Source organism: Dendropsophus ebraccatus, chromosome 5 (assembly GCF_027789765.1).
Source record: "Dendropsophus ebraccatus isolate aDenEbr1 chromosome 5, aDenEbr1.pat, whole genome shotgun sequence".
Lineage (NCBI taxonomy): Eukaryota > Metazoa > Chordata > Amphibia > Anura > Hylidae > Dendropsophus > Dendropsophus ebraccatus.
The window spans coordinates 160,646,517-160,674,481 of NC_091458.1; the positions used below are offsets into that span (position 1 = coordinate 160,646,517).

The 27,965-nt window shown below is 45.1% G+C and overlaps 1 protein-coding gene and 1 long non-coding RNA gene across 4 annotated transcripts in view; one reads left to right on the forward strand and one right to left on the reverse strand.

Annotated features, from left to right (window-relative positions):
* BCAS3 (BCAS3 microtubule associated cell migration factor) overlaps positions 1-16,452 on the forward strand; it is a 657,814-nt gene extending 641,362 nt beyond the window's left edge. For 2 of the 3 annotated variants that reach the window (XM_069971782.1, XM_069971780.1), the window contains one exon: positions 13,548-16,452. In XM_069971782.1, the coding sequence (XP_069827883.1) occupies positions 13,548-13,696 (149 nt within the window). In that variant the 3' untranslated portion in view covers positions 13,697-16,452. The remainder of the gene's footprint in view (positions 1-13,547) is intronic. The other variant, XM_069971781.1, reaches the window with a different exon arrangement.
* Positions 16,453-16,700: 248 nt separating this feature from the next.
* The window catches only part of LOC138793955 (uncharacterized), a 65,819-nt gene continuing 54,554 nt past the window's right edge, over positions 16,701-27,965 (reverse strand). Inside the window, exon 4 of the long non-coding RNA XR_011363376.1 lies at positions 16,701-17,211. This is a non-coding gene — a long non-coding RNA (uncharacterized lncRNA). The remainder of the gene's footprint in view (positions 17,212-27,965) is intronic.

Sequence of the window (27,965 nt, forward strand, 5' to 3'; positions counted from 1 at the left end):
TCTACCTAATGGGGGATTACCTACTTACTGGGGGCATCTACCTAATGGAGGATTACCTACCTACTGGGGCATCTACCTAATGGGGGATTACCTACTTACTGGGGGCATCTACCTAATGGGGGATTACCTACTTACTGTGGCATCTACCTAATGGAGGATTACCTACCTACTGGGGGAATCTACCTAATGGGGGATTACCTACTTACTGGGGGCATCTACCTTATGGGGGATTACCTACTTACTGTGGCATCTACCTAATGGGGGATTACCTAGTTTCTGGGGACATCTACCTAATGGGGGATTACCTAAGTACTGGGGGCATCTACCTAATGGGGGATTACCTACTTACTGGGGGCATTTACCTAATGGGGGATTACCTAGTTGCTGGGGGCATCTACCTAATGGGGGATTACCTACTTACTGGGGGCATCTACCTAATGGAGGATTACCTACCTACTGGGGCACCCACCTGATGGGGGATTACCTACTTATTGGGGGCATCTACCTGATGGGGGATTACCTACTTATTGGGGGCATCCACTTGATGGGGGATTACCTACTTATTGGGGGCATCTACCTAATGGGGGATTACCTACCTACTGGGGGCATCTACCTAATGGGGGATTACCTACTTACTGGGGGCATCTACCTAATGGGGGATTACCTACCTACTGGGGGCATCTACCTAATGGGGGATTACCTACTTACTGGGGGCATCTACCTAATGGGGGATTACCTACTTACTGGGGGCATCTACCTAATGGGGGATTACCTACTTACTGGGGGCATCTACCTAATGGGGGATTACCTAGTTTCTGGGGACATCTACCTAATGGGGGATTACCTACTTATTGGGGCATCTACCTAATGGGGGATTACCTACCTACTGGGGCATCTACCTAATGGGGGATTACCTACCTACTGGGGGAATCTACCTAATGGGGGATTACCTACCTACTGGGGGAATCTACCTAATGGGGGATTACCTACTTACTGGGGCATCCACCTGATGAGGGATTACCTACTTACTGGGGGCATCTACCTAATGGGGGATTACCTACTTACTGGGGGCATCCACCTAATGGAGGGATAATGTTTGTGACTAATAATACTGTAACAACCCACAGAATAAAAGTAATGTCTAAAGTTTACTGCATATAAAAAGCAAATATAAAAAAGCAAAATCAGGGTGGAATTGTTGTTTATATTTTATTTATTTTTTGTTTTTTTCCATTCGCCCCCAAACAAATAATAGAGGTTATTAAACACCAGAAAAATAAAAATAAAAAGGTTTTGTGACATAAAAAATGCAGAAATTACAATGTGTCATAGAAACGAAACAATTACAAACACATTAATGTCCAAACTACTTGTGGTAAAACAAGAGGTAAAAAAAAACAAAAAAACACCAGCACATTATGGGCATTTCGCGCGTGGATTTTTAATCCATTTTAATTTTTGTTAATTAGAGGATTTTTTTTTTTTTTTTTAAGTTCTTCATTTTAAGGGACATTTAAACACAATTAGAGAACAATTACATTGTGATGAGATAAATGGCCAATTAAAAAAAATTCTTCCTGCTGTATAAAAGGTCTGGTGTGTGTTCAGTTTGATAGAATGTTGCAGCTGTATTTTATGCGGTTCCATTCCCCGGTGTTAGTGTTACATGGGGGCGAGTTTACACAAATATCCAGAGACGACTTCTGCTTCGCTATTAAGAGATAAATTACATTTTGCTCTTAAAATATAAAACAGAGAAGTCTTAGAAAGCGATGCAGGCATTGTGTAAGTGAGAATTTATCTTCTCATCTAGGTAAACCATGTCTCATCATCTAACAGTTATTATAAAGAATGGCTTTTTAAGCACTTGGGCCGGAGCTTATAGGCTCCACACCGGTCTGCTGCGAGGGAATGGGAGAGGGAGAGAAGACGGTGACATATTACAGACGTCCAGGCCGCACATCCACTTTCCATGCTTATTATGTGCAGTCTCTGGGTTTGGACCATAGCAAAAGGATGTGTAACTAATGTTATAGTTTAGGATTTTTTGTTATGTAGGTTTGTCTCCTCTGGCATACTGGTTCATGGTTTGACTACAAGTTATTAAAGGGGTTGATCACCAAAGAATATTTTCTTTCAAATGAACTGGTGCCAGAAAGTTATAAAGATTTGTAATTTACTTCTATTAAAAAAATCTCCAGTTTTCCAGCACTTATCAGCTTCTGTATGTCATGCAGGAAGTGGTGTATTCTCTCCAGTCTGACACAGTGCTCTCTGCTGCCACCTCTGTCCATGTCAGGAACTGTCCAGAGCAGGAGAGGTTTTCTATGGGGATTTGCTGCTGCTGTAGATAGTTCCTGACATGGACAGAGGTGGCAGCAGAGAGCACTGTGTCAGACTGGAGAGAATACACCACTTCCTGCAGGACACACAGGAGCTGGTAAGTACTAAAAGACTGGAGCTTTTTTAATAGAAGTAAATTAAAAATCTGTATAACTTTTTGGCACCAGTTGATGTAAAAGGAAAAAAAAAGGTGAACAACCCCTTTAACAGTGTAGAAACCTGTTTATGTATGTATATGGTATAAACCACCCTCTGAGTTGTAGTTAGGAGGCATAGTAAGGAAATGTTTCTATGTGAATTTTTCTATTTTCTGCACTAAAATCTATACTAGATGTATAAACAGATTTTTTTTGTCTTTTTTTTTTTTTTACATACTTCCCTTTAGAAATAACTGGATGTGGCTGCAGTGGGATCACCTTGTTCCTCGATGTCTTACAGCCATAGCTTAGAATAAATTATTAATATCACAGTATAACAAGTTCTTTTATTTTAATAATGGTATTTTGTTTTTTTGCACATTGTTACGGGGGCGGCCATCTTGCTTAAGCTGTTTTTTTACCAGCATTTAATGACATGCTTTACGGCAAGAGTGCACAGTACAGGATCTCTACACACTCATTTGCCAAAGTGCATTAACCCCTGGAGCATCAAGGAAGTTTCAGCACCAGATATAATCAAACTTGTAAGGGTTAGCTGTTGAGTGGAATATAATATATATATATATATATATATATATATATATATATATATATACACACACACACACACTGTATGTATATGTATGTATATATATATATATATATATATATATATATACACTGTATATACGCCATACATTCTCTGGGTTGATGGTTGAGACTTTGTGATGTTTGTGATGAGCTGAAACTTCATGGTAAAATGTTGTATTTCCGGAGATCTCATTTGGTATCGGTCTGAAGACGAGCCGGCAGCTCAGATTAAGGGGAAAGTTCAGCGGCTTCTGATTTAGAGAAGATAATTAGTTAAAAGGGAAGATAGATGGTAGAGACTGAAGAAAAACAAATTACCATGGTGCGCCTGGAGTGTGCTCAGTACTGAAGCTTATTGTGGAGGGCTCATCGACAAAGTGGTCAGGATGGAGCCGGATGGAGGCGGCATCACTCCGCTTCTCATCATTAACAAGAGTTTTGTCATATTGTTATTCGGCTATTGACGTAGAAGATTGAAATAAAGGACGAGCGGTTTAATGGCAATGATAATAGGCAACTTTAGTGGAGGCACAAATTGATATAATGGCGGCTTTCATGTGGGAGGGGACCGCAAAAGGCTTTAACAAAAAGTTCTGGGAATCTAAGATTAGCCGAGTGCTCCGCTGTGACTGCCGGCGTCATGGGGGAACTTGTCGCTCCCATCCCTGTCCTTACTCGGGCTTCAGCTTCCAACTGACTGTCAGCCACACTGGGACACAGATGTCAGCGGGAACAGAGAGGCATCTCAGGATTGTTTGTATGAACGGCAGATCACAGGTTTGTTTTTTAGAGGTTTTGCAAAGGGGCAAACGAGTCCTTGGGGGTCATGTGCATTATGGTCTCAGCGTGTTTGTAGCCATTGATACCCAAACTTCTGGGAGGAGAGTGGAATTCAGCGGACGTGCCGACACTTTCACACAATGTCGCAGTGGATTCCACGCTGCACGAATGCGATTACCATTAAAGTTTATGGCATTCTATTTTTACAGCGGGTTTTTATTCCGTTGCGGGAATGGAGTCCACAGCTTTGCAAAGCTTCAGATATTGTGCTGCTGTTATATCTGTGGTCTCCTGGTGTCCTCCTGGGGCGTCTCTGAGACCCCCGCTTAGCGACAGCCTCTGTCTGCCAATCACTGCGCTGAGATGAGAGCCGACAGGCTTCTTTACTAACTTTTTATATAACAGCAGCATAATATCTGACATTTTACAGCACTACGGCCTCTGTTCTCACAATGGAATGAAAATCCATAGACTTTAATAGTAATCGGTATCGCAGCAGATTTCAGTGTGAGAAACTGCTGCCATACGGTACATGTGAACTGACCCTAAACCATCCTTAACTATAGGTTAGGGTTTTCTAAAAAAGAAATGGAAAATAACAACATATAAGTGTCCACTGACTGCGGCTGTGGTGTCACGGCTAAGACCATATGGGTAAAAAAGCGTCCGCCCCCGCCCAGCAGCCGCGGGCTACATCTGTTTAGTTGAAGGAGAGTACATTGCGGCCTCCCGAAATGTCGTCTTTCTCTATCAAGTGCACTTTCAGCCATCCAGAAAAGCTGCGCTTGGCTTCTTGCCATCAATATTTTGCTGTAAAAACACGACAAGCTCAATTTGTTTTTGCAAGTAAATAACTGAAAATATATATATATTATATATATATGTGTGTATACTGCAGGAGGGAGCGTCTGTATAACTCCTAATGGGGAAATTAAAAAGCGCCCTAAACTGGCCGCGCTACTTCTTCTTTTAAAGGGCACTGCTCTATAAAGCCTTTTATTTATAGAGATTTTATTACTTCATCGCTCGGCCGTATCTCAGAGAGGAATCTGCCTAAGCTGGTGACAATCCCTGTGGGAGCTGTAGGAGGGACGGCATCATAATCGGAAGCTTCTGGAAGTCCAAGCCTTACTATAGGACTGATGACCCAGACTGACAGCTGTCACTCTCCACGGTCAGCATTTTAATGAGGTTGTCCCTAGTGCAAAACCCAGATTCTGATCATGGCCAATCCTCCCGTTAGGCTGTAGTTGCTGAAGCCCTGACAGTGGCGCATAGGAGGTCGGTGTATAGTCAGAGCATACCTCTGCTCAGCCAAGCCTGGCAACCTATTAGTTGGAGTGGCCTCTCTGTAGACTGTGAGTGGGAGGGCACGCCTAGTAGGTAAACAAGCGTTAAAGCGATATATGCAAAGGACATGAAGTGCTCAGCCCTTTAGGCTATGTTCACACTGCGTATGATTCCGTCCGTAGATCGTACGCCGCCGTACATGTGCGGCTAAAACTACGGGCGTGGGAAAAATAGACATGCGGCTGGATGCGTACGCACCGCGAACATACGCCCGTAGTACAGTTCTGCTTCCCTAGCTTGTTTCGAAGCGATCTGAGGCAGGTCATTTACTTGGAAATCTTCGCCCAATAAACCACACAGAACCTTTTGGATCGAAAAATCAAGTTCAATTTGGCTGAAATAAGTTCTCCGTACGGGACCGCATGGAAATCCACGGCCGTGAGTTTCAACATTTCCGTCCTCAAACAGTGGTCGTGTTCATTTTTCACGGCGCCGTATACGATCCGGCCGTAAGCTCATACGTAGTGTGCATTGTGCGGGCGTATATCGTATACTTTCAAGCGAACGCATCAACCTCAAAACTACGTGCGTATATTCGCGGTTCGCACTACGGACGGAATCATACGCAGTGTGAACATAGCCTAAGATGGAACTCCAACCTTTATAGACTGTGCACATTATAAGTATATCAAGGAACAGGAAGATGGATGAAGGAGGACTGCATAATGATGAGGGCAAATACTGGAAAGATGAAACCTATAGAACGCTTTATTTTGCCTTGTCTCTACAATGCATTTTACCAGGCGCCATAGTTGTGAATTATAAATAAGCTACACCTGAAAAATAATGACCCGTGCTGCCGAGGCCTGGGGCGCTGGGTAAGGTGTTCAGGCAGCAGGTGGGCACTGGTGTTTGTGTGGCTGGTGGCCAGAAGTGGTGGTACCCACCCCGGACCTTCAAGAAGGGTTAGTGTAGTGTGAGGGTGCGGTAAGGAGAGCAGCACCAGAACAGGAGGTTGGTCTTTACTTGTAGAAAGTACTCTGAGATAGACTTCAGATATAGGTGAAGAAAGACATTGTGTGAGGGTAGTGTAGGGGCCGTGTAGGGGTCCTTGTCTAATACTCTGCCGGGATTGTAGTGTGGATACTTGATATTTGAAAAAAGAAAATCCTCGTACTCATGTATATATATAACTTCTGTATATATGAGCACCTTCTGCCGAACCAGTCTGGTGACCACCAGATTAGGTAGCATGAGCCCCAGGTCTTTGGAGGTAGCTAACTCCTCAAGATTTCCCAAGGTGGTCAAGCAGTTAGCTGAATACTTTGGCTCTTAGCAACTTTGTCCTACTGGGGATCAGTCCCTCTTCCTTTCTTTGGGGGTGACTGTCCTGACAATAAGAAGGATTCCAGGCATAGACAAGGGTTACCCATGTCACGGTTAGTCCACCCCTAGGGTCCTAGCAGTGCATTGCTGTGCTCATAAACAAAACGCTTTCTTGTTTTTTTTTAGTCCCTATGCTGAACTGAACTCCTTCCAGGCTAGACTGAAAACTAACTCCCCAAACAGGAACCCCACCCCTATAGGGTTGTGTCATAGGAAGGAAGATAGACAGTGGATCAGGAGTACAAAATCTGCACCAGTGATTAACAATCACACATATATAACTTTGTATACACTGCAGCTGTACACCTAACACAAGAAAGGAAAGTGGGACACCTAGTGGCAGGAGTGCAAAGTACAGCTTCATTCCTTAGTGTGGCACCTGAGAGAGACACTTTACCTAGGTGGTATTAACTTAGTGGATAACCTGTACGGGGTCACTACAGTACCAATGCTACCACTGCAAGGAGAAAATTATGTCTTTCAGTGATTGTTATTCGCGATGAGTGCAACTCAAACATGCTTAAGTCAACCGTTTGAAATTTTCCCTATGGCTGTTTCCATGTTTTCCCGGGTTGCACTTCTTCAGCCAGCAGTAATTAAATGCGGAAGGATCAGGCTCAAGCTGCTCCCGGAGCGCTCATCTCTAATTGTTATACATTTTGGGTCGGCTAGATCTGTCCAAAAAGTTCAACTGCTATTCTTCTAAAGCTGGGAGGAAGGGAGGAAGGCCCGATGCCCCATACTGCGAACCCTGTTCTATGGGAATAGCCATCTGTGTGGCTGGAAATATCTTTTCGCGCATTCGTTTTTCTAGGTGAATGTTGTGATCTTAGAATAATCTCACTATCCTTATGGTACAGTGGCTGAAGCGTTACACCTATGGCCAGCGTTAGGGACCACCACTACCTGTGAAGTCCCCTACGTATGACCGTTACAATAATACAATGATTGTTGTCTTTAAGTAACAGACCGACTATTGAACACACTGGGGGGTGTTTGCTTTGGGTCGGGGGCAGGTAACCTCTGACACTCCAGATGTTGTGGAATTGATGAGCAGGTTCTTGCTCTGCTCAGCTGCCCTTGATGGGGCATCATTAGAGATGTCCGTCCATCCACTAATATGTAATGCAAACCTAGATATTATAGGTCATTGCTGTTAGTTCCCGTATCTTTGGAGTCATTACCATAAACTAGAGGAATAAGGGCAGCTGCTCTCCGCTCCAGCATGTCCCCTTACCGTGTGCTCTCTAGGTTGAAGCCGCAGCCACATGCAAGTGATTAGATCTAGTTTCGTCTAGTGAGACTGTCAGGTCTGCATCCTCAGCAAGGACCCTTGTGTTCCTAAGCTCATGGGCCTCCTCCCTGCAATCTCTACACAGGACACTTAAAAGAACGGAACAAAAATAAACTTCATGCCGCACGCATATACAAAATAGTGGGACGTTGAAATAAAAAGCAGAAGAAGGGAAATTTGACGTTATTCAAGGTTGAGAGGCTTAGTGCCATGAAAAGTGACTGACGTGTGAAAAGGAGCTACAATTAGTTCTTTCCCCCAGCACTTGCATTCAGTCAAGGGTCACTCCTTCAGCGAGCCGAGACCTTGAGCATAATGTGTTGTGACATTTGGAGACGACGAAGAATAATTCCTGGATTCTGAGTTGCTGCTGCTTCCCTACTAACCCGGACACATCAGGCTGGCTGTCATTGTATCAGCTTTCTGCCACCACGGACACGAGCTTGTGCAATTCTCAGTAGGTAGACGAAAGGGTCATCTCTTCCAGCAAATGGTTTTTTAAGGATATTTTTTGAAATGGTGCTTAACAGCCGATGAAGGGGGAAGTCAAACCGAGAGAAAGGAAAAACCATTACATGAAATAATGCACTGGAGATGGGATTTTTTTTTAGAGCAGACATAAAGAAAATAGCAGGACTTCCAACGGGCGACATCGGCAGAAGCAGAAATAAGAAACGCGGCATAATTTATGAGTGTTCCGGGCAAAAGAGGACTATATAGATTTTCTTAAGGCATTAAATTAATGTGCCATAAAAATACTTTAAGATTTCTACTTGGCAATGCTGCAGATAGTTTCCTAGCTTTGTCTTTGCCGGTTTCGTTAAGACAACGTAATAACAGAAAAATATATAGCCAGCATGATCAATATGGCAGATGTGAATGCCATGCCCACCCAGTGCACAGTCACATCCCGTCCCACCCCCTCATCCTGCCCCACCCCTTCAATCTGTCCCACCCCCTCATCCCGTCCAACCCCTTTGACTACTGTGGAGCAGACCTTGTCTCAGATGTATGCCCAAAAGTCTTGTTTGTACAAAAATGTTAGACTTTTTTGCAAGGTTACAACCAAATTCGGCCCTAATAAATCCTGTCCCATGGGGCTCCTGCAAATGTCATATTATGGCTTCTACTTGTATGGAGCCTCAATACTCCATGGAACCCTGGATGGACGGACCTGTGCTCCCCTGCACCTGCATAGTGCGTGTCACTATCCTACCATAATGCAGACCGGTAAGCCAGGATCCGGAACAGAACAGGTTAAGAAAAGCTACAAGGTTTCTTTTAGATTATTCTAATGATTGGAACACTCCTTTAGTCCGATAAACAATTATGATGGAAAGAAGTAAATGTTTAAGGAGTTTAGTATCCTAATGATGTCTGATTGGACTGGGATTCTGCTCCGTCCTGGTGGAGATGGCTGCACAGCGAGGAAAGCTCTGACGTGAGACATTTAACCAGAGCCAGCTGTGTGCTGCGGGAGATGAAAGCCCCAAATCAGACGGGATAAGTACAGTATTAGTGTGGGATACGCCACTCATTGCTGATTTAAATTACTCTCTTCACTTCCTGAACTTATAGGAGACGAGGGAATCAAAAAACGAAAGAAGCTTATGCCCCATGGCCGATGTCTCTGATAGGGCTGGAAGAAGATTTTATTGACTATGGCTGAAAGCAATGTCTCCGGCTCTCCGTCTCCTCCATATCCAACGTCCACAAGCCGCAATTCATACAGTGACATAGATGTGGTGAAGATTCTGGGTGTGAACGCCAGAGAGGCCATTGGGATGAGGTCATTGTGTGAATGGAGTTGAGGTTTAATTCCTTAATAGAGTCTCTTATTCCTCGGCATGGCGCTGCAGCCGCCTGCTGGAAATCTGCTGCCGCAAACTGATCCCAACAGAAGGTTTTATGTTGCATCACAAACTCCAGCACTGGCTGGAAACCATCGGAATTGCTGGGTGTTACAACACTGGGCTCCATTCATGGAGACCTGCTCTGCCATATCCATGGGATCTCGCCACGCTATAAAGCTATCCGTTACACAACTCGCCACTCGGATTCGGCCAGGCGGGAATTACACCTAAAAGCAAGTCTGCAATGTCAGTCTGCGATGCCTGGGGATTGTTAGCAGGAAAGCTACTGGGCCGCAGATAGTGACAGGTACCACGCTGTGCGATCAGTCATTCCCCACCTCTCCCCCCCCCCCCAAAAAAAATGGATCCGCACTGCTCTAATATAACACGATTCCCAAAGCCTGAGAGACAGCTCTTGGAGGAGAGCACCTCTGCCCTTTCTCTCAGCTGCTGCACCACTACCAATCACATTTTCTGGCCCTTTAACATTATTATGTTTTATGTATTAAAGGGGTTGGACAGGCTTAGAAAAACATGGCTGCTTTCTTCCAGAAACAGCGCCTCTCTTGTCTTCAGTTTGAGCATGGTATTTCGGCTCTGGTCCATTCACGTGAATAGAGCTGCATTGTAATACCACACACAACCTGAGGTTAGAGGTGGCGCTGTTTTGTAATAAAGTAGCTTTGCTTTTTTTCCTAATCCCGGAGAACCCCTTTAGCTCCTTAGGACCATAGTAAGGGGGGACTGCCCCTCCCCATTTCTCTAGCTGTAATTTTGTTCCTTTTTTATCTCATTATTGTGAATTTAGATGCGGCTAAGTTCACACAACATCAAAATGACGGCTATTTTTGTGCAACGACTTTATTGGCTAAACAATCCTATGTGTATCCTGTGTAATTAATATGGGCTGTGATGATGACACAGAGTATTGGTTATTTCTTCCCCAAATCCCTGATCACCCAAAGGGAGGAAGACCAAGATGAAGACGAGACAGTAATCCGGCAACAGAAGTCATGAGAAAGCATAAAAAAACATTATTCTCATTAACTGCCGTGAAAAAAACATGACTGAAAGGAAGCGAGGCATGGGAAGAGTTAAAGGGGCAATTTTTTTTTCTTTTAAATTAACTGGTGTCAGAAAGTTATATAGATTTGTAATTTACTTCTATGGAAAAATCTCCAGTCTTCCAGTACTTATCAGCTGCTGTATGTCCTGCAGGAAGTGGTGTATCCCCTCCAGTCTGACATAGTGCTCTCTGCTGCCACCTCTGTCCATGTCAGGAACTGTCCAGAGCAGCAAATCCTCATAGTAAACCTCTCCTGCTCTGGACAGTTCCTGACATGGACAGAGGTGGCAGCAGACTGGAGAGAATACACCACTTCCTGCAGCACATACAGCATACCTGTGGACACAAGCTTTGCCAGTATATTTTTGGTCTTTTTTCCTCACTATCGTAGTGCATTAAGGCTTCTATAAACAGTACAATATTTGTCTTTGTTACTTTGGCAGGTTTACGTTACATTTCCGGGTCTATGCAGTTCATTACAAATAAAAGTGTTTTTGCATAATGGAGGAGACTTTATTGTGACGACTTGGAAGACATCACTCATTGAGACTGCCACGTAACGTTCCAGATAAGCCATTAAGCCCAGCCAAGTCTTCCTGCTCGTTACATTCTGCACCTAGACATTAGTAAAGTGTAACCAATAATCAAAGAGACTTCCAATAGTTATCAGGCTGCAACCTGTGGGTGTGACGCAGGGGCCCCCGCCCAAATGGAGCGTCTGCTGACTGACTTTTATTGGCGCTTGGAGCCAGGAGTCAACAAATGATGACTGGATAAGGGTCTATAAAAGGGGAAATACTTTCCAAAAAATGCTCCGTTCTTATGAAGAGATTTTAACCAAGATTAAATATGACCGGGACAAACAATTTATACACAGGAAATGTGACGCGGTAAACCTCACAAGTTAGGAGGACGAGAGTGTGTACAAATAACTAAGAGGAAATAGACCGAAAACACAACGCCGTCCCAGAGAGCAGAGAGGGTCGGACGTCACCAAACTGGAAACAGCTCGACAAAAGTCAGAAGAGAGAAAGTGGAGAAGGGGACGAGTACCCGAGTATAAGGCTATTGTTATTGCTCACTTCTTCACTACCAACACTATTGCCAGTACTGACCGTACCCAGCCGAGCAGTTGTTGGTGAAGGGACGATTATCGGCCATGTTGCTAGAAACGCTCCTGCAGCAATTGACCAGTGCAATAGTGACAGCGATCAGGACCAGGCACAATCCTTGGGTGATCGTTTGTTTAGAGCAGGCTTTAAGATTTATGGTTGTCGGCAGCAGATCAGCGCAAAGGGCAATGTGTGTCTGATAATACAGGAAAACTGACTGCACAGCTATGTATATATCTGTGCTGTCAGTTTCCAAATCACAGGAAGTCTGTACTTACCAGGCGGCTTGTGATCCAGCATCTGGCTTCTCCAGTCTTCCAAACAATGGCTGCATCTTCAGACCGCCACCTTTTTCAGAATGATTGACAGCCGGAGGAGGCAAGGCCAGAAGATACAGCCGGCGCCTGGAAGACTGGAGAAGCCAGATGCCAGATCACAAGCAGCCTGGTAAGTATAGACTGCCTGCGATATGGAAACTGACAGCACAGATTTATACATATCTATGGTGTCAGTTTTCAGGGCTGCATGAACAATACAGTGATTGTTTGTGCAGCCCGGGCACTTAATTTCTCATACAAACAAGTGCTGTTCTTTCTGATCAGCGCTTAATAGCAGCCCCCTGCAGCTGAGAAATCAGGTCCTCAAAAAGGCCCCTAAGTTTAACAATAATGAGGTGGGGGGAGTAAAGTGAGGTGTATCTAGTCTTGTATGTGTAAGCTGAATTTTAAGACTATGATGCAGAACATAATGTAGATAACGTCCTTACAACAATGGTCGGGGTTGCTAAGTGTTACATGGGTGATATAGCTGGTATATAGATGCGTCTTATAGGTAAATGCAGTAATTCCTTCCAGAAGTTGGTTACATAGTGGGAAAGAATTCCGGATATTCTGTATTCCTGCTCTCTCTGAGTTCATTCACTTCTATAGATAGTGTGTGTACGACGACGCAGGTCGCTCTCCTCTGTACTCGCCTTGGACTGTGTCCGTATTTCGCATATTTTTGTTCCTTCCGGAGCCCTGTTTATAATTATTACTTATCATATCTTAAAATTGTGTTGTTATATTTATCGGAAAGGCTTAAAAAATGAGGTCCGCTTTCCTCCAAAAACAGCAGCACTCTCGACTAAAGTTCAGGTTCTCTTGAACCCAAACTATCAGCATTTGAATCCCGCTGCCTGGAAGACACAGATACAGAGGATTCAGCTGCTGATCATTGTGGTTCGCTGGTAACCTGAAGGTTCCGCACACCTTGCAGCTCAGTGGTGACCCCGCCAGGGGAGCTAAGCTACAATTTGGACATTTGTAGTTCTGTTTCTGGTCTAAACCCTCAAGTGTTCCTGTCCTGTAAATGTCACTTCAATATCAATAGTACAGGAGAATTTAAGAAATTCTGTAATAGGTTTTATTAAGCAAAAAAGTTTCTCTCTGTACTCAAAAAGTCATTTTCCACCCCCCCCACCCCCCACACACACTTGTCAGCTCTCCCTGCTCACTCATTCCCCTCAGCCCCAATGGGGTTTGGAGATGGGAATTCTGGTGTGAGCTGTAGCTACCATAAAGGCAGACCATGCCCTTTTGCTGCATGGGCCCCATAGCAGTTGCGTGGTCTGCCTTCATGGTAGCTACACCACTGATGATGATTATTATGATTATTATTATTATTAAGACTTATACTATTTCTCTTCCATTTTAGAAATTCAGCGAGACGGAAGCATAGAGACTCTAAGTAACAGTTCTGGATCCACCAGCGGCAGTATACCACGCAACTTTGACGGTTATCGGACAACTCTCCCAAGCAATGAAGCTCAACCTTTAAGCCTCTACCCGTCAGGACTGCTATGAAACACAATGTAACAGAACAGCATATTAGTTCCCATTGTTTTAATGCTCTTTTATCCTGATTTGTATCCTTGTCAAGTGTAGGTTAGAAATGTTCGGATACAATTGAAAATATTAGAACAGGATTGACTTGTCCTTGTGCTGTCTGGACTTTATGAATAGTAGTAGTAGTAGTAGTAGTAGTACCCAGACAATCGTAATGTGACTTCTGCCTATGTACTCTGCTGCGGCATGATATACACCGGCAATCATAGGGAGATGCACATATATATGTAATGTTCATATATACCACTGTGCACATGAGTCCCTGCGAGATTAATACAGCCAGTATCTCCACTTAGTTATATCAGAGTAACCAATGGGAAGGTTTGTGTAATAGGCTAGAAGGTCCTCATTTACCTTAAAGGGAAATTCCGGCAAAAATCTTTTTCTTATAAATCTACTGGTGTCTGAAAGTTATATATATTTGTAATTTACTTCCATTAACAAATCTCCAGTCTTCCAGTACTTATCAGCTGCTGTATGTCCTGCAGGAAGTGGTGCTCTCTGCTGCCACCTCTGTCCATGTCAGGAACTGTCCAGAGCAGCAGCAAATCCCCATAGAAAACCTCTCCTGCTCTGGACAGTTCCTGACATGAACAGAGGTGGCAGCAGAGAGCGCTGTGTCAGACTGGAGAGAATACACCACTTCCTGCAGGACATAAAGCAGCTGATAAGTGCTGGAAGTAAATTGCAAAGCTATATACTTTTTTGAAACCAGTTGATTTAAAATAGTACCACTTTAAACCGAGGATACTGATTGTAACGTTTCCACACACGTTTTTCCATTATACCTGACGCAGCTTTGTTTTATGGACGTGGATATTTTTATCAAATCTTTCCTATTATGAGATGAATTCCCGTCCTCGGAATCCTGATGTTCTCCTCTAAGGCCGGGGGTCTGTTATTTTTTCCAATTGGGATAGACGGCTTTAATCTAAGGGGATCAAGTGGTAATAAGTGGAGTAGCCGCAATGAGGAGGAGGAGTTGGTTCTTCGTTGCCTCCGGAGACGCGTAACGTCCAGAAGTGAAAGGTTGCTATGCTCTTATATTCTGAGGCTATGATAGTGCATGTTGTAGGGGGGGGTGTTACTGTCTATCTCTATCTCTCGTTGCTAATATTATAGAATTATTTCTGAATAATTAGTAATAATTATATTCTGAATAGAGATAAGCGAGCCTTGAGCGCGCTCTGATTCCTCCAAACCCAAGAGTGCGGCATGTGATCACCAGTGGCTGAAAAAGTATGATGCCGCCCTAAGGCTGCCTGGAAAACATGGATACGGCCATAGGACATAGGTTGTATCCGTGTTTTCCAGGACTCCCTTGGGTGGCATCATCCTCAGCCACCGGTAATCACATGCCGCACGCTCGAGATCCGCTCATCTCCAATCCTAAAATGTACATTTTTTGCCTGCCAAAATCATGATTATGAATGATCCCTAGCATGACTGATGATTACAGATGGGTGAAGGGGGCTTCTTTAAGGTTTGTATGAAGCCGAGCAATAGGCTGTATCCGTGTTTTCCAGGCGGTCCTTGGGATGTATCCACTTTCTCCAAGGATCGGTCCGACTGCGGGATTCGGCAGCTGATCATTCGGCTTTGTACAATCCTTACTGAAGTCTTCTACTCTCATCTCCACTGATGATAGAAACTTAATGGTGGAATCGATTATGGTGTCTTAAAGGGGCTGTACAGAATTAGAGGGTGGGTTCCCACGTACCAGATCACAGTGGATTTCCTGCTCAGAGTTCTGCAGTGAAATCCGCTCCTGTCCCTCATGTCACGTTCCCATTCCCAGTGCATACATTAGAGAGTCTGTGCTCCGGCCTGCTTCTATGGCTCCTGGCTCCCTGACATCCCGTTCAGCCAATTAGTGGGTGCGGTCGAACAGTGCACTGATTGGCTGAGCGGGACGTCAGGGAGTCGGGAGCCCCCAAAGCAGGCCGGAGCACAAACCGGTAATTTTTTCACCGGGCCACGACAGGTTAAGGGAAATGGAGCTTTACGTACTTGTGTTCCACTGCGGGTATATAAACCTATACACAATGACAGTTCCAGGAATCCGTTGCGATCCGGTACGTGTGAACCCACCCTAATAATTTATTTTCATCATGAAACATGGCGGTCTTGTCCATGGACCATTTCTGATAACCCAGCTCACCCAATTCACTTGATTTGTCACGAGCTGCAATTCCAAAAATTCTGGAAGAATCCTGGACAAGCCGCATGATACACTCTCACATTTGCCATGAGTTATATGTGGTTTGAAGACTCTATGTTAGTGCTCGTTCTTACCTCTTGCTTATTCTGTAAGAACAGTTGACTGCATGATGTCAAGAAACACGGCAATACGATATACTTTGGGAGTAGCCAATATAAAAAGATCAATTCTGTTTGTGGACAAAGCCAATGATATCTGTCGGAACGTGTAGCCATTAATAAGTATTCTGACCTACCATACACAATGGACTTCATCGGCTGCTTCTCGATAGGCCATTGTGGCAGCTACTCAATTCCAGCTCGGTTAATGGGGAAGCACTTGGCTTTTTCACAAATAGAACTTTTTTAATTGGGCTAAAAACCAGCAAATCACTGTATGCATCCAAAACGGTTTGCATACCCGGTAATAAGAATACTTTTGGTGATCTGTAGTTTTTATGCTTCTTTAGTAAAATTTTATCTGTGAATATGAAATAAAGATGTAAGAATTTTAATACTGTAAGATGTCTTTGCATGTAGTTTATCCTCATTTCATCTTTAGGTAATGTATATTATCTTCAAGAGAAAAAAAAAATAAAATGCAACACAGTCATATATCTTTGAATCACATCCCCGCTGAAAAAAACCTGTGCCAATATAGACGCCAACAACTTCTCTGAATGAGAGACTCAATATTCATGGATCACAGAGGGACTTAACATCTATATAGACGTACAGAGAGGGTCTAACTACTATATGGGGCTGCACAGAGGGGTCTAAATACTATATGGGGTCACAGAGGGACTTAACATCTATATGGACACGCAGAGAGGGCCTAATTACTATACAGGGACACAGGGGCCTGAGTTCTATAATGCATTGAAATGGACCTTACTTTATGGGGCCATAAAGGTGGCTTAACTACTATATAGGGGCACAGAAGATGCCTAACTTCTATATGGAAACAGAGGGGGAGCTTAGCTACTATATATGGGGCTCAAACTGGGCCTAAATACTACATGGGGGCACAAAGTGGATAATATGTGGGGCAATACAGAGAGGGAGTTTTTATGTTATCGTCATTTATTAAAGCATACCCAGAGAGCTCCATACGTTTAGGCCATTGTAGTTTGTTATTCACAAAAGAGTTGTGGACACAGGTACACTTTCATTCAGAATAGAACCTGGTCGGCATGGCATTTCTCACAAGATCTTCATTGGTGGGCCCCCCAGGATCGGCTCCACCGGTGGGCCCTAGGTACCCCATTCCGACACTGTTAAGATAAGATAAAATACTTAAAAATTAATAACTTTCTTGCATAACACTTGGAAGCTTTTGTAGAGGCTTTCAGTGAGATTATAAATATATATTGCAAAGAAAATGGAGCAATGTTTATATTGGACAAGATGAGTTAGTCTCTAAACTATTATGCGTGTGTACACACTTTGGTTTGTTAATAAGAAATTATACAGATAGGCCGCTTTGCCAGAGCTAATGTTTTATCATTATAAACAACATTAAGTCCAAGCTTGGTGGTGAATACAGTCAGAACTCTAATAAAGCCATGGCCTTAAATCTTATTAGAGGACCAGAAGAGCTTACTGCTAAATGTGTCTTTAGTCACCCAGGTTTTTTTCCCAGGAGGGGTGGGGTGTTTGGAGGGTACCTTTTTGTTCAGTACAGATATAAGGCTTTTTATTATGAAAATAAACTTATATATGCCCAGGGATTACACGGGGATGGCAAAAGCCCAAGTAAAGGCCATAATACACTGCATGATTTTCTGGGGGAAGCAGACACCCGATTTGTCAGCTCAGCACTCCCCTCCCTCATGTTCCCTATTACACTCACAGATAGTGAGTGGGGAGGGGCCACCCGAACAATCCTTAGATTCTTTGGTTGACCCATTGAAGTAAGCAGCAGTCTGCTGCTGTAGCTCCTATGACATGACCAGACCATCACTGACATAATCGTAATCTTGACATTGAAACACTGATCAGCCTTTTTTTTACATTTACACAAAACAATTATTGGCCTGAAGTCCAGAGTATGCCCTCTTTAGTGTCGGTCAGTCATGGGGCAATAAAATTAGCCTATGGGTGTATTTGTCTGGGTCTTGCCCCCTGAGCCTCATTTACATACTAAGAAAAGACATGGCTCAGCACAAGGAGCGATTAAATATAAATGTTATATATCTGACACAGTATTCCTCATGTACTGAATGTAAGAACACTCAATAATCAGCTCAAGGGAAAATAACAGGCAACGTATTAGGTCAGAAATACAAGGAAAGGACTAAAGTCATTGTCTAAAGTCAAAGTATTGTCAGTGATTGGAGATGAGGTAGCACCGCATAAATCCCAGACATGGAGTGCACGTCCATCCACTTGTTACCGCACCATAAATCCCAGACATGGAGTGCACGTCCATCCACTTGTTACCGCACCATAAATCCCAGACATGGAGTGCACGTCCAACAGTTTGTTACCTCCCCATAAATCCCAGACATGAAGTGAACGTCCATGAATTTCGTCACAACCCCGGTGTCACGTTGATCCAGAGTGGAATAGTGACCAACCCACACTCCAAGGAGTGTGTGTGTACTGTGTTGGTGCTTGACAAAGAATCACAGAGTCCCTTTATCATAAATAGAATCTGGTTTGCGCCAAAAATATTTGTATGCAGCAGGTCATACAGCTTTGCATTGATAGAACACTTTATACTTGATAAGACAATTGGTAGTTTAGGATCCAGATCTGTAGTGAGAGCATAGATAGTAGTACAGTCGTGCCGAGAGGGTTGCGTGCTGAGAGGTATATAGAAGAATCAGAAGAGTAGAGAGGAGAATGTCGTGAGAGTCCCAACCCAAGTAGTACTGTGCTCTGCCAGAAGGTTTGAGGTAGAAATAGAAAAAAACTTGAGAAGAGAGAATACTTGTGCCTGTGTTTTGACTCTTTTGGTCTTTGCACCACCTATTGCCCTACCAGTGTCAGGTGACTCGTCCTAGTGGGTGACACAAGCCCCAGACCTTGTTACCTGGGATGAGCGGAATGCTGAGGGTTCCCTGCTTACACCCGCGCTGCGAGATAGAGTTCATAGGCTTCTAGCAACTTTGCTCTATCCAGATCAGTTCCTGGACTTGCTTTATGGATACTGTCCTGCACTGTGTCTCTCCTTGTCCATGGTGTTGGTTGAGATGATCTAGTCCTTGTGCATCCGTGTGCGCCCGCATCAGAACTCTCCACAGCACACCACGAAGCTTGCGGCCACAGACGCTTGCTCCAAAGTGTTTGTACTGACATGGTTTTCTGCGGCCGCTATTCAGTGAATAGCCGTAGAAAACCATGTCAGTTCTTTGCGTGTATACGTTCTGGCTGCGATCCCATAGAAGGCTGGGCAGCGTATCTATTCATAAAAAGTACGGCGGTTGTTGCCGATTGCAACAACGGCCGTACTTTTACGAAAAGATACGTTGTGTGGACATAGCCTCAGTATGTATATGTAAGGTATGGCTATTACATATCCCATAAAGGGAACAAAGTGTCCGCTGGAACGCCATTAATGGACATGCTACAAAGTGTCTAATACTATCTAATACTTATCTTGTGGATGGACAATGGTTAAATCTTATGATAACCCCTTATTTCAGTCCCAAACACTGCCCCTCTCCACACACTGCCTCCCATGGCCCCCTCTCTCATATATACTGCCCCATGGCCCCCTCTCATATATATACTGCCCCATGGCCCCCTCTCATATATACTACCCCCATGGCCCCCTCTCATATATATACTGCCCCCATGGCCCCCTCTCTTATATATACTGCCCCCATGGCCCCCTCTCTTATATATACTGCCCCCATGGCCCCCTCTCTTATATATACTGCCCCCATGGCCCCCTCTCTTATATATACTGCCCCCATGGCCCCCTCTCTCATATATACTGCCCCCATGGCCCCCTCTCTCATATATACTGCCCCCATGGCCCCCTCTCTCATATATACTGCCCCCCATGGCTCCCTCTCTCATATATACTGCCCCGCATAGCCCCCTCTCTCATATATACTGCCCCCCATGGCCCCCTCTCTCATATATACTCCCCCCATGGCCCCCTCTCTTAAATATACTGCCCCATGGCCCCCTCTCTCTTATATATACTCCCCCCATGGCTCCCTCTCATATATACTGCCCCCCATGGCCCCCTCTCTCATATATACTGCCCCCCATGGCCCCTTCTCTCATATATACTGCCCCCATGGCCCCCTCTCTCATATATACTCCCCCATGGCCCCCTCTCTCGAATATACTGCCCCATGGCCCCCTCTCTCGTATATACTGCCCCATGGCCCCCTCTCTCGTATATACTGCCCCCCATGGCCCCCTCTCTTATATATACTGCCCCCCATGGCCCCCTCTCTTATATATACTGCCCCCCATGGCTCCTTTTCTTATATACTGCCCCCCATTGCCCCCGCTCTCATATATATTGCCCTATGGCCCCCTCTCTCATATATACTGCCTACCATGGCCCCCTCTCTCATATATACTGCCCCCCATGGCCCCCTCTCTCATATATATTTTGCCTCCATGGCTCCCTCTCATATATACCGCCCCACGGCCCCCTCTCTCATATATACTGCTCCCATGGCCCCCTCTCTCATATATACTCCCCCCATGGCTCCTTCTCTTATATATACTGCCCCATGGCTCCCTCTCTCATATATACTGCCCCCCATGGCCCCCTCTCTCATATATACTGCCCCCATGGCCCCTCCTCTCATATATACTGCCCCCATGGCCCCCTCTCTTATATTTACTGCCCCCTATGGCTCCCTCTCTTATATAAACTGCCCCATGGCCCCCTCTCTTATATATACTGCCCCCCATGGCCCCCTCTCTTATATATACTGCCCTATGGCCCCCTCTCTTATATATACTCCCCCCATGGCTCCCTCTCTTATATATACTGCCCCATGGCCCCCTCTCTCATATATACTGCCCCCATGGCCCCCTCTCTCATATATACTGCCCCCATGGCCCCTCCTCTCATATATACTGCCCCCATGGCCCCCTCTCTTATATTTACTGCCCCCTATGGCTCCCTCTCTTATATTAACTGCCCCATGGCCCCCTCTCTTATATATACTGCCCCCCATGGCCCCCTCTCTTATATATACTGCCCTATGGCCCCCTCTCTTATATATACTGCCCCCATGGCTCCCTCTCTTATATATAATATATACTGCCCCCCATGGCTCCCTCTCTTATATATACTCCCTCCATGGCCCCCTCTCTTATATATACTCCCCCCATGGCTCCCTCTCTCATATATACTCCCCCCATGGCCCCCTCTCTCATATATACTACCCCCATGGCTCCCTCTCTTATATATACTGCCCCCCATGGCTCCCTCTCTCATATATACTCCCTCCATGGCCCCCTCTCTTATATATACTCCCCCCATGGCCCCCTCTCTTATATATACTGCCCCACATGGCCCCCTCTCTCATATATATACTGCCCCCCATGGCTCCCTCTCTTATATATACTGCCCCCATGGCTCCCTCTCTTATATATACTACCCCCATGGCCCCCTCTCTTATATATACTATCCCCATGGCCCCTCTCTTATATATACTGCCCCCATGGCTCCCTCTCATATATAGTGCCCCCATGGCCCCCTCTCTTATATATACTGCCCGCCATGGCTCTCTCTCTCATATATACTGCCCCATGGCCCCCTCTCTTATATATACTCCCCCCATGGCCCCCTCTCTTATATATACTACCCCCATGGCCCCCTCTCTTATATATACTACCCCCATGGCCCCCTCTCTCATATATACTCCCCCTATGGCTCCCTCTCTTATATATACTCCCCCCATGGCTCCCTCTCTTATATATACTGCCCCCATGGCCCCCTCTCTTATATATACTCCCCCCATGGCTCCCTCTCTTATATATACTCCCCCCATGGCCCCCTCTCTCATATATACTGCCCCCCATGGCCCCCTCTCTCATATATACTGCCCCCCATGGCCCCCTCTCTCATATATACTGCCCCCCATGGCCCCCTCTCTCATATATACTGCCCCCATGGCCCCTCTCACTTATATATACTGCCCCCTATGGCTCCCTCTCTTATATATACTGCCCCATGGTCCCCTCTCTTATATATACTCCCCCCCATGGCTCCCTCTCTCATATATACTGCCCCCATGGCCCCCTCTCTTATATATACTCCCCCCATGGCCCCCTCTCTCATATATACTCCCCCCATGGCTCCCTCTCTTATATATACACTGCCCCCCATGGCCCCCTCTCTTATATATACTGCCCTATGGCCCCCTCTCTTATATATACTCCCCCCATGGCCCCCTCTCTCATATATACTGCCCCCCATGGCTCCCTCTCTCATATATACTGCCCCATGGCCCCCTCTCTTATATATACTCCCCCCATGGCCCGCTCTCTTATATATACTACCCCCATGGCCCCCTCTCTCATATATACTCCCCCTATGGCTCCCTCTCTTATATATACTCCCCCCATGGCCCCCTCTCTCTTATATATACTGCCCCCTATGGCTCCCTCTCTTATATATACTGCCCCCATGGCTCCCTCTCTTATATATACTGCCCCCATGGCTCCCTCTCATATATACTGCCCCATGGCCCCCTCTCTTATATATACTCCCCCCATGGCCCGCTCTCTTATATATACTACCCCCATGGCCCCCTCTCTCATATATACTCCCCCTATGGCTCCCTCTCTTATATATACTCCCCCCATGGCCCCCTCTCTCTTATATATACTGCCCCCTATGGCTCCCTCTCTTATATATACTGCCCCCATGGCCCCCTCTCTTATATATACTGCATCCTATGGCCCCCTCTCTTATATATACTGCCCTATGAGCCTGAATGATTAGCTTTTACACTGAAACACTTGCGAACGATTGATGATAATTTTGAGATCAGCACAGATATGATCGGTGACAAATAGGAACAATCGCTTGAATTGGAACGATTTATTGCACATTACTGCCTAATATCCCGCACACTGACGAGCTCCATTGTCACACAAAAACCATTGTTAAAGTTGAGTAAACTGTGAGCGCGGCGTATGATTACCGGCGGCTGCTGGAGTCCAGGAAAACATGGCTATGGCTTATGTCTGTGCGTCTGTCCATGTTTTCCATGATTTCTGTCATTTTGACTAAATTCCTTTATTTCTATGAAGAAAACCAAGATGTTGTTTCTTCTGTATAGTGGAGATTGGTGATTTCTCAGTTTCTCAGTAAGTGGCCGGAGTAGCTGCCACCTCATGGATCGTTCACTCCCAGAAGTTGTTAGACGTTTTGGCCACTTGTCTAAATTCTTCTTATTTTCCCTTTGAAGTTCACACATCCTCCTTCTATACTTCACTATTTTAAATTAGGATTCAGGAAACCAGACGAATTATCAGCTCTAGAATCTGTTTGGCCGGCTATAAGACGGACAGCCCTGGGCTACGGGGCCGACTCTGCTTCAGTGACCGCCCTGGATGTCTGATGACTGATTGTGTCACTTATGGAAATGCGTTGTAAAAGTTACTGTAGCTGCTGGAAGGAAAGTTACTAAATGTGAGCCTGACCTTTCATTTTCATGGATTTTATTATAAGCGCAGCGCTCTGTACGGTTTCATCTTTTTAGCACACCATACTCAGCTCTTCACCATACACCATACACCATACTCAGCTCTTCACCATACACCATACACCATACTCAGCTCTTCACCATACACCATACACCATACTCAGCTCTTCACCATACACCATACACCATACACTCCGCCACCATACACCATACACCATACTCAGCTCTTCACCATACACCATACACCATACTCAGCTCTTCACCATACACCATACACCATACTCAGCTCTTCACCATACACCATACACCATACTCAGCTCTTCACCATACACCATACTCAGCTCTTCACCATACACCATACTCAGCTCTTCACCATACACCATACACCATACTCAGCTCTTCACATACACCATACACCATACTCAGCTCTTCACCATACACCAAACTCAGCTCTTCACCATACACCATACACCATACTCAGCTCTTCACCATACACCATACACCATACTCAGCTCTTCACCATACACCATACTCAGCTTTTCACCATACACCATACACCATACTCAGCTCTTCACCATACACCATACACCATACTTAGCTCTTCACCATACACCATACTCAGCTCTTCACCATACACCATACACCATACTCAGCTCTTAACCATACACCATACTCAGCTCTTAACCATACACCATACTCAGCTCTTCACCATACACCATACTCAGCTCTTCACCATACACCATACTCAGCTCTTCACCATACACCATACTCAGCTCTTCACCATACACTATACTCAGCTCTTCACCATACACCATACTCAGCTCTTCACCATACACCATACTCAACTCTTCACCATACACCATACTCAGCTCTTCACCATACACCATACACCATACTCAGCTCTTCACCATACACCATACTCAGCTCTTAAACATACACCATACTCAGCTCTTCACCATACACCATACACCATACTCAGCTCTTCACCATACACCATACACCATACTCAGCTCTTCACCATACACCATACTCAGCTCTTCACCATACACCATTCTCAGCTCTTCACCATACACCATACACCATACTCAGCTCTTCACCATACACCATACTCAGCTCTACACCATACCCCATACTCAACTCTTCACCATACACCATATTCAGCTCTTCACCATACACCATACTCAGCTCTTCACCATACACCATACTCAGCTCTTAACCATACACCATACTCAGCTCTTCACCATACACCATACACCATACACCATACTCAGCTCTTCACCATACACCATACACCATACTCAGCTCTTCACCATACACTATACTCAGCTCTTCACCATACACCATACTCAGCTCTTCACCATACACCATACTCAACTCTTCACCATACACCATACTCAGCTCTTCACCATACACCATACACCATACTCAGCTCTTCACCATACACTATACTCAGCTCTTCACCATACACCATACTCAGCTCTTCACCATACACCATACTCAGCTCTTCACCATACACCATACTCAGCTCTTCACCATACACCATACACCATACTCAGCTCTTCACCATACACCATACTCAGCTCTTCACCATACACTATACTCAGCTCTTCACCATACACCATACTCAGCTCTTCACCATACACCATACTCAGCTCTTCACCATACACCATACTCAGCTCTTAACCATACACCATACTCAGCTCTTAACCATACACCATACTCAGCTCTTCACCATACACCATACTCAGCTCTTCACCATACACCATACTCAGCTCTTCACCATACACCATACTCAGCTCTTCACCATACACTATACTCAGCTCTTCACCATACACCATTCTCAGCTCTTCACCATACACCATACCGGCGGCTCTTCACCATACACCATACTCAGCTGTTCACCATACACCATACTCAGCTCTTCACCATACACTATACTCAGCTCTTCACCATACACCATACTCAGCTCTTCACCATACACCATACTCAGCTCTTCACCATACACCATACACAGCTCTTCACCATACACTATACTCAGCTCTTCACCATACACCATACTCAGCTCTTCACCATACACCATACTCAGCTCTTCACCATACACCATACTCAGCTCTTCACCATACACCATACTCAGCTCTTCACCATACACCATACTCAGCTCTTCACCATACACCATACTCAGCTCCTAACCATACACCATTCTCAGCTCTTCACCATACACCATGCTCGGCTCTTCACCATACACCATACTCAGCTCTTCACCATACACCATACTCAGCTCTTCACCATACACCATACACCATACTCAGCTCTTCACCATACACCATACTCAGCTCTTCACCATACACCATACCGGCGGCTCTTCACCATACACCATACTCAGCTCTTCACCATACACCATACTCAGCTCTTCACCATACACCATACTCAGCTCTACACCATACACCATACTCAGCTCTTCACCATACACCATACTTAGCTCTTCACCATACACCATACTGAGCTCTACACCATACACCATACTCAGCTCTTCACCATACACTATACTCAGCTCTTCACCATACACCATACCGGCGGCTCTTCACCATACACCATACTCAGCTCTTCACCATACACCATACTCAGCTCTTCACCATACACCATACTCAGCTCTTCACCATACACCATACTCAGCTCTTCACCATACACCATACCGCCCGTCTCTTTACACCATTGCTCATCATAGGAGTTTGTCTTTTGAGTGTATCTCTTCAAAAAATAACTTTTTGGTATGAACTCTCTCTATCTGGTGGTCTCTGGTGGTCTCTCTATCTGTCAATTATCCCCACTGAGCGGGCTGACAGAGAGCGGTGACTAGTCACAGGTGGCCCAGATAACTACCTGCCATTCCTCTCCTGTCCTAACATGGGGAATTAAACATCTTTTTCCCCTTTATAAAGCTACTGCTGCAGCCACAGCTGGTATATACTCCAGGAGCTGCACTATAGATATATACTCTGCTGCAGGGAACTATATTAGTACAATCCTGCTGATTGGTTCCCTTTAATGTGTACCTGTCATTTCGAAAAACTTTTGACATGTCATAGAGACATCATAGAGACGTATGATAGAGACATCATAGAGACATGTGGTAGAGACATCATAGAGGCATGTCTTAGAGACATCATAGAGGCGTTATAGAGACATGTGATAGAGACATGTCATAGCGACATTATAGAGATATGTCATAGAGACGTATCATAGAGATGTATCATAGAGACATATTATAGAGACATCATAGAGACATGTGATAGAGACATCATAGAGACACGTCATAGCGACATCCCAACTTGGAGGAAAATGAGTTCCGGCACTGGGGAGGGATGGTAAGAAGAAAGTGGCGCTTGTTTATTATGCCCCCCCCCCCACACCTCCTTTAAAATTATGATTTTTGACAGAGTTCCCCTTTAAAGTAGGTTACAATAAAACCGTGAACGAGAAAACCATCTACCCCAAAATTATCCCAGGAACGTCGGTGCCTCATTCTAAATAGCAAATTATAGTTATAGGTAGGCCCCTCCCTGGAGGTAACTATCCAATGGTAAGCCCCCCAGTATGTAGTATTCCTCGTGTAGGTAATTCCCCTCAGTAGTTAGCAATCCTCTACCCTGTATGCATCCCCCTGGCAGATAGTGCCCCCCAAAGGGTTCAGTATCCCCCAATGTAGTAGGTAATCCCCCTGTTAGTTACACCCCACGCACACACACTAAACAGTAGCATCCCCAATGTTAGACATATCCCTTCTTAGTTAGCATTCCACCCAGTAGATAGCATCCCCCACCTTTGGTCTATCTCCGGTTAGTTAGCACCCCCATATCAGGCAGCATATGCCCCCCCCACTACCTGTCTTGCACTTCTTTGCTCTGAGGTCTTCCTCTTCTCCCGCTATGTGACTTCACTTGTGCGCCACTGGAGCACTGGGGGGAGAGAGCGACCTCTTGTGGCTGAAGGCAGAATGCTTCCTGCGGCTACAAGAGAGATTGGCACTGTGGGGAGCCAATAGCTGCTCGCTGTGTCCGTCTTTGCCATTGGCAGCTCAGGGATGCTGGGTTGATCGGGCGGCTGGCAGCAGTGACCGGGCGTCCATTTAAGCTTAAAGGGATCACTGCTAAGAGGTGAGTGATACCAAACAGTGAAATTATGTGAAAGTATTATTAGTATTATTATTAGTAGTAGTAGTAGTATTATGAAAGTATGGAGCCTAAAACATTTGTCTGGCAGGTTCTGCAGAGTTGAGGCATGGCTGGAGGGAATCATCACACGTGGCCAGATGGAGAAGAATACAGAAAGACTCCAATCAATGAGGCCATTATCTGTGAGTCACTGGATATAACAGCGCTTTTTATCTACCA